This window comes from Barbus barbus (genome assembly GCF_936440315.1).
Source record: "Barbus barbus genome assembly, chromosome: 28".
Classification (NCBI taxonomy): Eukaryota; Metazoa; Chordata; class Actinopteri; order Cypriniformes; family Cyprinidae; genus Barbus; species Barbus barbus.
This window is the reverse complement of record NC_136756.1, coordinates 17056421-17065939: the sequence shown is the minus strand read 5'-3', so window position 1 is coordinate 17065939 and position 9519 is coordinate 17056421. Positions and strand designations below refer to the sequence as shown.

The 9519-nt window shown below is 38.9% G+C and overlaps 1 protein-coding gene across 1 annotated transcript; it reads left to right on the top strand.

Annotated features, from left to right (window-relative positions):
• Positions 1 to 1252: 1252 nt before the first annotated feature.
• LOC306848128 (PR domain zinc finger protein 2-like) lies at positions 1253 to 9237 on the top strand. Its single transcript, XM_079382495.1, has 3 exons — positions 1253 to 1285; positions 2760 to 2836; positions 2988 to 9237. The coding sequence occupies exons 2-3, from the start codon at positions 2818 to 2820 to the stop codon at positions 7454 to 7456; spliced, it is 4488 nt and encodes a 1495-aa protein (XP_079238621.1). The 5' UTR covers positions 1253 to 1285; positions 2760 to 2817; the 3' UTR covers positions 7457 to 9237.
• Positions 9238 to 9519: the final 282 nt, after the last annotated feature.

Genomic DNA, 9519 nt, shown 5'->3' with positions numbered 1-9519 from the left:
AAAGAAAGTGGTTTTTGGAACTGGACAGACTGCATCTTATTATTGATGATATTTAGGCATACCATAGGCATTGAATTATTATTATTTTTTTCTCAGAATGTCTATACATAAACATGAACACACACATACTGTCAATAAAACACCGTATCCCTTGCCTTTGCTCTTCTTTGAGTAAAATCTTTATATAAAACGTTTACATTTAAATTAGGGATCGAGATTGTAGACGTAGGAGTCCAACTAGCAGGGAACATTTTCAGAACTTTGACTAACGTCCTGGTTATGAGCAAACGTTCTTGCAGTAACATTGATAGAATGTTTGTTCAAAGTTATCTGGTTTTTAATAATGTTCTCAAAACAGTTGTACAAAAACATTATTTATATTGTATTATTATTAATTGTATGCATTATTATTTATAGCCTACATTTATACATCGTTAAATTAACGATTTTTTCCCCGAAACATTTTTGTTCTTGTTTCTGAGAACATTCAAGAGTAACACTCCCACAACGTTTGCAAAATGATCAAATTTAATGTTCCTTTAACATTTGCATAAGCAGAAAAAAACGTTCTGTAATAATAAATAAATAATAAATAAATAGGTTTTGAATGAGAACGTTGGCAAAATGTTCGAACATATTTTTGTTAGCAGGAAGTGTGTTTGCTTCTGCAGTAATCTGTTGTCTAATTTACGGTGAGGCTGTCATTTGATACAGTGGATGATGAAAACACTCCAGCAAATTGTGGGTGTTGTATAATTTGGAATGCATTTACATAAAATATTTCCTATTGTGTGGATGCCATTTTTACTGTTTATATATAAAAGAATAATGAAACAATATAAATTTATATACAAACAAGCAAATGGGGTATATAAAATGTGTAATTATAGACTAGCTATTAATTATGTGCTTAAACCATTAAAAATATTTATTAATGACAATATTGATAATTTGAAGTTTCGTTTTCATGCATTTACATTTATAGCCTAAGTGAAAATGTTAACAGAATAGGTTACCTTATCATGTAGCAGCAAGTATTCCAAACAAAATATAGGCTAGTTTCTAGATCTCTAGTCAATAAAACATCCTCCCTGAATATATTTGAGTGCATGCAGTTAAAGCAAAACGGTAATCTGCTGTGCCTGTGCTTCACGTATAATATTTCATGTAACTATACAGGTGCATGAGATCTCGCACATGCGCCTTGTCATCAGTGCAGTCTGCAGTAGCGAGCGTCCTGCGCGTGCCCACCAGACTCAAGCAGCGAGGCGTCAAAACAAAGCTGGTAAGCTGTACAGGTATAGCCAATTTAATGCAGAGCCCAAAGGGCATACCTAATCAAAATCATGTGGCGTAAAATGGCTCGCCGAAGCTTCGCGATGTCAGTCATGTTTATTTTGTCTGAGAATTAGCACTGAGATTAACCTTGTGTGCATTTGTATTATTTTTGCATGTAATTACGCCGTAAAAACCCCAGCGATATACAGGCGCACTAACTAAATGGATGTCGAAGCACTTTAGCGTGAAGCCTGTGACCTTCTCGTCTGCGCTTAGCGACAGTGCCAAACGGGGTTTGTCTTATTTAAAGGGCTGTCAGACACCCGCAACATGTGCGCCCTGACTGTACAACAGACATGTTTGCACGATTATACCCGCTTTAAACAGTTTAATCTATTCGATGATGATAACATGTGCTTGTGTTATGTAAGTGCGTAATTATTTGCGCACATGCATAAATGTAAAAAGGCCTGATATTATAAACAGCCGCTGCATGGTAAATCGATTCCCCGCATATGTACAGCGGGAATGCGGCAGTTATGGGTGCATTACGTTATTTCTTGAGCATCGCAGACAATGACTTGTGCCTGGTTCTGTTGCTATTGTGTTGATAATTTGTCAGTTTACACCATCAGGACGCCCTTTGACCCTAAGAGACGCCTGTAAAATGAGATTATTTATTATTATTATCTTAGGCAAGTTTATCTGACCCCACCCACACCTCCACAGTGTTACAGGTGGACTGCAAATGAACCCCAGGAGCTCACTTTCTTTTGTGCTTAATCTTCAAATGTTTATTCCAGTGTGGTTGTAACACTGATTGAAAACATGGATGTTTTACCTGTCATTTTAGATCCATTAACATGATCACAATTCAAAATTTTAATTTGGTTAAACTGATAGAGTTAAACTCAACTATTTTATAACAATCATCAGTTTTCCAAATGTAAATGTACAAAATGTGTACAAATTTAAATGTGTTTCTTTTGTATGTATATGTTTGCATTATTGATCATTTTAGGTTGAAGAGCAGAGTAAGTGTTCTTGGGAGATGTATGTTTTTATTATTATTATCATTATAAAGTATTATTATGTAGTAGTATTATATATATATAACCTTATTAATGTGATCTTATCTTAATTAATTAACCTTTGTTTACTCATTTTCAGACATGAAAATAAGTCATTTGATTGCATTTATGTGTATGAGTTTATCCTGGGTTAGTTAAAATGTCAGATGAGCGTGACATTGCAGCATGCCATGAATCAGCAACTGCACTGTGTCATTATTATAAGGACTGTAAGGACATAATTATAAGGACATAATTATCTTGCATACAAACATAACTTCTGATAAATAAACTGTAATTTTAATAGCGATATCACTTATGCTTTGCTATTTTTAAGTTATTGTTGTCTTTGAATGCTTGATTACTTCATAGAAATTGTCGAGAAGTATTACTGAATTTATTTCCCCTCAGCAAACAGGGGGCCTCTTTTACATACCCCAGAAGAAACATTAGAGAGAGCAGTTAAGAGATGTGGAGATCAAATGACAGTAAGTTCATTTTTTTCTTCATTTTGAACATTTAGAAATGTACTTCACATATGTTGGACAATATTGCACACATAGTAGATATATTACTAAACTTATTATTTCAGCAAATAAAAATTCTTCATTGTGTCACATGCATATTCATATGTTTCAGTTGTGGAAGAGGAGAGGCCTAGTATGCCATCAGAAGTTTTTCTCCAGCAGCCTGAGGTTCAAGATGTCCACTTTGATGAAACTGCACTTCATAGCATCTCGGAGCCAGAAGGGGAAGAGATAGAACAAGTGACAGAAGGAGGAATAGATGTGAAGATGTACTGCAAAGACAAACAGAATGCAAGCCGTGTGTCCAAAAATCTAGCTAATCAAAATCAAACCTGTCAGACAAGTGAGACTGAGCATGTTGGAATGATAAAACAGGATTATGGCACTGAGTTGCCTTTAAATGACACTAAGGGTGACCTTGACACTGGTAGTAAACCCCAAAGTGAGTTACCCTGTCCTCGCTGTGAGAGAAGGTTTGCGAGTAGTCAAGGCCTGCAGCGACACATACAAACACATGCTCTTTCAACCTGCCACAAACAGCGTTTTAAATGCAGTCGCTGCAGAAGGAGTTTCAGTACATTGTTTACTCGTCGGAGGCATGAGAAAAGACATGAAATTAGAAACAGGAAGACAGATGATCTCACAGATGGCCCTTGCACTGCCAGTCAGAATGTGCATGGCAGTGCACAACCTCTGAAAACGGCATCACAGAACCCAGAGCCAAACAAGAGCATTAATGCAGCTGATGGTGAACAAAAGGATGATAAAAACATTGATGTCAAAGCCTCACATGTCTGCAAGTACTGCAAAAAAGCATTTAGGACTCATACTAGTTTAAGGAGACATCAGCGCAGGATCCATGAGCGCCATCTTCTTCCTAGAGGAGTTTATAAGAAGGTCAAAATCATTCAAGAACCTGAAGGACAAGAGCTTGTTGAGACGGCACAAGACAACCATACTGATAACTCGCAGTGTGTAGAGGACATTGAACAGGAAAGGGAGTACATGGTTGACATCTCCAGTAACATTTCAGAGAATCTCAGCTTTTACATAGATGGGAAAATTGTCTCGACAAGTGCTGTGAGTAACTGTGAGGTGATTGAGATGAATTCTGGTGGCTCTGCTGTGATTGGATTAAATGCTGTTATAATCAGTCCAGCTCAAATTTCACAAGCTCTTAAATTAGAAACCAATACCAGTAGTTTTACCTCTGACTTGTCTGGGCAATCCTCAACCAGACGCAGGACATCTACCCCACCTTTACTCCCACAAATAAAAACAGAATTAGAGTCTGAATCCATCTTGAGTACCTCCTCATCTTCCTTGTCATCCTTGACACTGTCCTCTACGTCCGGAGCTCCAGTGGTCACTGCTCATTTACCTCAGTGCATTGAGACAGTTGTCTTTAACAAGGAAAAAACTGTCTATTTGTCTCCAAAACTCAAGAAGATCCTTCAGAATCAAGATGGCAGTAAACCGGCATTTGCACTGATTGCTGATGGCCAAAAACTGGGTCCTCCCTTATCCCTGACTGTTTTACCTGCAACAACAACTAGATTTAAGAGAAGGACAACCTCCCCTCCCAGCTCACCACAGCAAACCCCTGATGTGAATATAGAAAAGCAAGATCAGGATTCTACAAAAGCAAAGAAGTCAAAGTTGGAGAGCCACGGGATGTGCAATGAAGAACCTGAGCCTTTGAATTCACCCATAAACAGCTCTGATGGAGCTCCAGTGCAGCAACAGATCTTGCCGTTGGACTGCTCTGTGTCAAGAACAGGTGGAAACTCCTGTAATCAACAGCCACTGGACCTCTCAAATTCTGTGGTTAAGCGAGAGAGTAGCGATGCCTTAGCAGAGTCCATTCTGGACTTAAGTATTAGTGGAAAGAGTTTAGACTGTGACTCAGCTGGAGTCTACCTCACTCAACCTACTTTAAGGAAGAGTAAACCTAACTCTAGTATGCTTCAGAAGGTGCTTATGAATGAGTACGTTGGGGCAGATGTTCCTTCTGTTGAAGCTCCAGCTGCTGCAGGTGTCCTCAGTGTCCCTGAGATAATAAACCTTTCAGTTGTGGCAGTGTCTGATACGGGTCCACCAAAACCTGAAAAGTTTTTGTTTGAGTTGGCTCTTCCTCCTGCTTCAATCAATCCAACCCCTCCACTGCTTTCTTCAGTCAGTATCAATCCACCTACCCCAGTCCCTCCACCGCAATGTTCACCTTCTTCATCTCCAACTTTTGTATCCTTTCTATCGACTCCCACAGTGGAACCCAGTCAGGACATTCAAACTTTTCATTCAGCCTTTGTGGTATCTGACAGTGTAGCACCCACAGGTTCTGTAGAAGACTGCACTGATAATCCTGTACATCTTTCACAGGGTGATATGAAAATGACAATCCCTGACTGGGGGTCCTCTGGTCCTGGAGGTCTGGAAACCCTTATACCTGCAGTCCCTTCACTGAGTTTACAAAGCTGGGTTTCTGATCCTGCTATATGCGAACTAGCTCAAAGAACATTGGTTGTAGACTCTGTATTAGCTTCTGAGGCACAGATATTTTCACCATCTCTGCCTGTTAACCAGTCCAACGTCACGTCCTTGGCTTTTCCTCCAAACACTGTTGTTATTGAGTATACAGTTGCAGTGCAATCTACAGAAAATGTTCTTCCAGCTCTCCAACATAGTTCTCTTCAATGTCTCTCAGATAAAATTCCTGTCGATGCGTTACAGCAAGAACCTCATGTCTCACCTGAGCCACAACCTCCTGACACCACCCTATTGCCTGAAACCTCCACACAGTCTGCACCAACAGAGCAGTCAACAAGCTCTACAGATTGTACATTGACCCTCACTGCTTCCACCAGTGTTGTTGAAGCAGAGAGAAATGAGAATGGACAGGAAAATGTCCAGTCCTCTGATTGTTCTAAGCAGGAAAACAAAGTTGAAGAAGAGTTACCTCCCTTGCATCCTTTTTGCAAGAACTTCATGTGCAATGTTTGTGAACAGCCCTTCCAGTCCATGAAGATTCTTAGTCAACATGTTGGTGAGCACTCAAAAGAGTGGCCCTATAAATGTGAATTTTGTGTGCAGTTGTTTGAGAGTGACACAGGTTTGCTGGAGCACCGTTCCAGTTATCATGGCATTGGTAAAATTTATGTTTGTAAAACATGTTCTAAGGAATTTGCTTTTCTCTGCAACTTGGAACAGCATCAGCGAGATCTCCATCCTGGTCAAGAGTGCTCACACACCGAAGCAGAACATGGCAAGTTAAGACCTGAAAACCATAACAATCCCAAAACCGACATGGCTGACCCAGGCCTTCCAGTCACAGAAATTAAGCAAGAATCTGACAACTCAACCTCAAAAGCAGACAAGGATTCCTTGGAAAACACTTCGGAGGAACTGTTCACAACAATAAAAATAATGGCATCTGGAGGGGTCAAATCAAAAGGCCCAGATGTACGATTAGGCATTAACCAACATTACCCAAGTTTCAAACCGCCTCCTTTTCCATACCACAATCGGACACCAACTGGAACGACGGCAGCATCGGCCACCAACTTTACCACCCACAACATCCCTCAAACCTTCAGCACAGCCATACGTTGCACCAAATGTGGTAAGAGCTTTGACAACATGCCTGAACTGCACAAGCACATCTTAGCTTGTGCGAATGCAAGCGACAAGAAGCGATACACTCCTAAAAAGAACCCTATACCACTTAAGCAGTTTGCAAAAACGCAAAATGGGGTGTTATCACCTGCAAGGATTGTTAATAGTAAGCAGAATTTCTCGCAAAAGGTCGGCCAACCAAAAAAACTCAACTTTCACGAATCGCCAGTTAGGATAAAAATGAGGATCCTGAATAAGAAGAAATCTCACCTGGTGCAAAGGGGCAGACCTGCTGGGGGAAGAAAGGCCTTTGCTCAGGATGACCTGGGCATTTTTGCATGTCCTCACTGTAGGAGAGAGTTTACATACAATGCTAGTTTAAAGAAACACGTAGCTTTTAGCTGTCCCATGAGACCGACCAGTAGAAACTCAAAAAGAACACTCAGCATTGTTTCAGCCCAGGAGAACAACGGGAGCCTTCGCAGGCAAATTGCAAATATGAGCGCAAAGCCACAAAGGTCAGACCATGGGCCAAAAACAATAACAAAGAATCAGATCATTAAGCAAAATGCAGCAGCTGATACCACTCAGGATTTTAGGCTTAAAAGATCTACCATTCTGTCAACATCTGTGGTTCAATCTAATAAAAAAGGCAAGCCTATGGAGCTAAAGAGCAGCTTTATGCCACAGCTGGCTTCAAAGCAGATAGTCCTCTCTTCTGTTGCTCAGGTTAACTCTCAGGAGCCAGGTGTTCGGGTACATGTTTTAAGTAGGAAAATGGAGCAGAGAGTGGGTGACATAAAGATACAGCCCAGAAGAGAGGACCGTTTGTCTCTGAGGTTGAGAGAGAGAGTAGGAGGACCTATTACTCGCAGTGTGCAGCAGGCCAGCACCACAACAACAGTCCTTAAACAGCCAGACAGTCACAACATCATCATGCACCCTGTTGTTCTCCAAGTCAAGAAATGAGACTTGCGAAATAATAATAATAATAAAAATGATTATTGATGGCAATTATCTGTTTTCTTAAAAGCCTATCTGTAAATATGATCCATCTAAATATTGGACACTATATAAACTTAAAATAATGGCTTTTTAATTTACAGTCTCAAACACAGCAGACTATAATTTATACATTCTAAGCGTTATGAAATCCTGTTATTGTCTATTCACATAATAACACATCAACATATCAACTTCTCATTTGTAAATACATTTGCTGTCTGGAAAAATTTGAATGTGCTAATACAGGTGGCAATATTCCTGGATATTTTAGCTCCTATACTCGGCTCTAACACACCTGTGTGTGGTTTTCAAATTACCTTGATAAGCTGATTTAGGTGTGTTAAATTAAACCCTGAACTCATGCACTTTATGCTGTAGTTCGTATTTACTTGGTTTTAAATGTATTGCAATACAATGAATCCATTACTACTAATCATTTATTAATGTAAGTATTCTGTGTTTAAAAGAAGATGTGTTCAGTGGGGTTCACTGGAACACAGGTATTATTGTAATGGTTACTCACTGCTATTTTTGTAGATTGTGTTAGTTGTGTTTTATTTATTGAATAGATGCAGTCTGGACTCTTCATGCATGCCAGAGATTTCATGTTTGAGTGATATTGTGTGTTTATATATCAGACTCTGTACTGTAACAAATGCAGCAGGAGAGGAAAAAGAAGGGTCAGATCATACTGCATACTTGACAACATCTGCACCTCAAGAAGCAGGAGAAAATTATATTCTGCTCAAATAATATTTATGAATATATGTCAAAAGTCTCTATGTCTTTCACCTTTACTTTTTTGTGCTATCCTCGTACTGCAAATATTTGCTTAGTGGTCAATTGAGTCATCATATTTAATAGGTCTCTTTTTTGATGCACATGTTGGGAAAGCATTGGTGAACATATTTATTTGCGAAATAAGAAAGCATTTGACGCTGGCACCGATAGCCTTGACGGCAGCACGCCGACATATAGCTGTTGTGCTACGGGTGTCCCAACTTTGAATCGTGGCTTGAGGACCTTTCCTGATCCCGCCCCCTCTCTCTCTCCCACTTTGCTTCCTGTCACTTCTACACTATCCCATACTAATAAAGTAAAGTAAAAAAAAAAAGAATGACAAAAATAAATCTAGGTTTTGAAAATGCCATCAGGTTTTGAAATGTAGCCCTAAAGACGATTGTTAAATTTGCACAAATTTGTGTCTTGCCGAGTGAACATTCTGATGGTAAACATGGTATTATACTAAACAAAAGGCCTGGAAGGATCAATGATTTATAAATCATTATGAAGAATAGATGCAATGTTACATAATAATATTTATTTTAATTAGAAGACTTGGTTTTTAATTAGGTCAATTGTAATGTTTTAGAACAAGGGGTCAAAAGTTCATTAAAGCTAATATAAACACTGAATTGTTTGCACTATGATTGACTGTTGACTGAAAATATTACCAAAGCATGCCCTGTTTGAGACGTTTACCGTTCTAATATCAGAACGTGTCCTCTGGAGAGAAATCTGGACTCTATTTAGTCATTAACTATCTCACATCTCCATTTCTTTGTGGCATTCATATTCTTGACCCAAAATAGGTTTGCAGCCTTGAAGGGTTTCAGAAGTTTCTTTCATGTGAAATGTTTGTGCAGTCTGGGAAATGGTAAAATAATGTTCAGCATCAAGGGTTGAGTTGAATGTGTATAGTTTAGAAACCTTGTTCTTGAATGATTGAATAAATTGCTCTGTTTAAAGTGTTTCGTTTTCATTGCCTAATTGCATGATGTCACAAAAAAAGAAAGAAGAAAAAAAATGACAGCAAACCAAAGAACCTGAACATCAGACTATATGATTAGCATATAAAACACATCAGTATTTTTTTTTTTTTATCCTACCCAAACAATTATGCATCACGAAAGTGAAGGATGTTCAGATGCATTCCAACAGCTCTCACAAGCCTCATAAACACAAATAGAATGTTACGACAATACATGTTATATGTCTGAATATGACTAAAACAATATATGAAGACG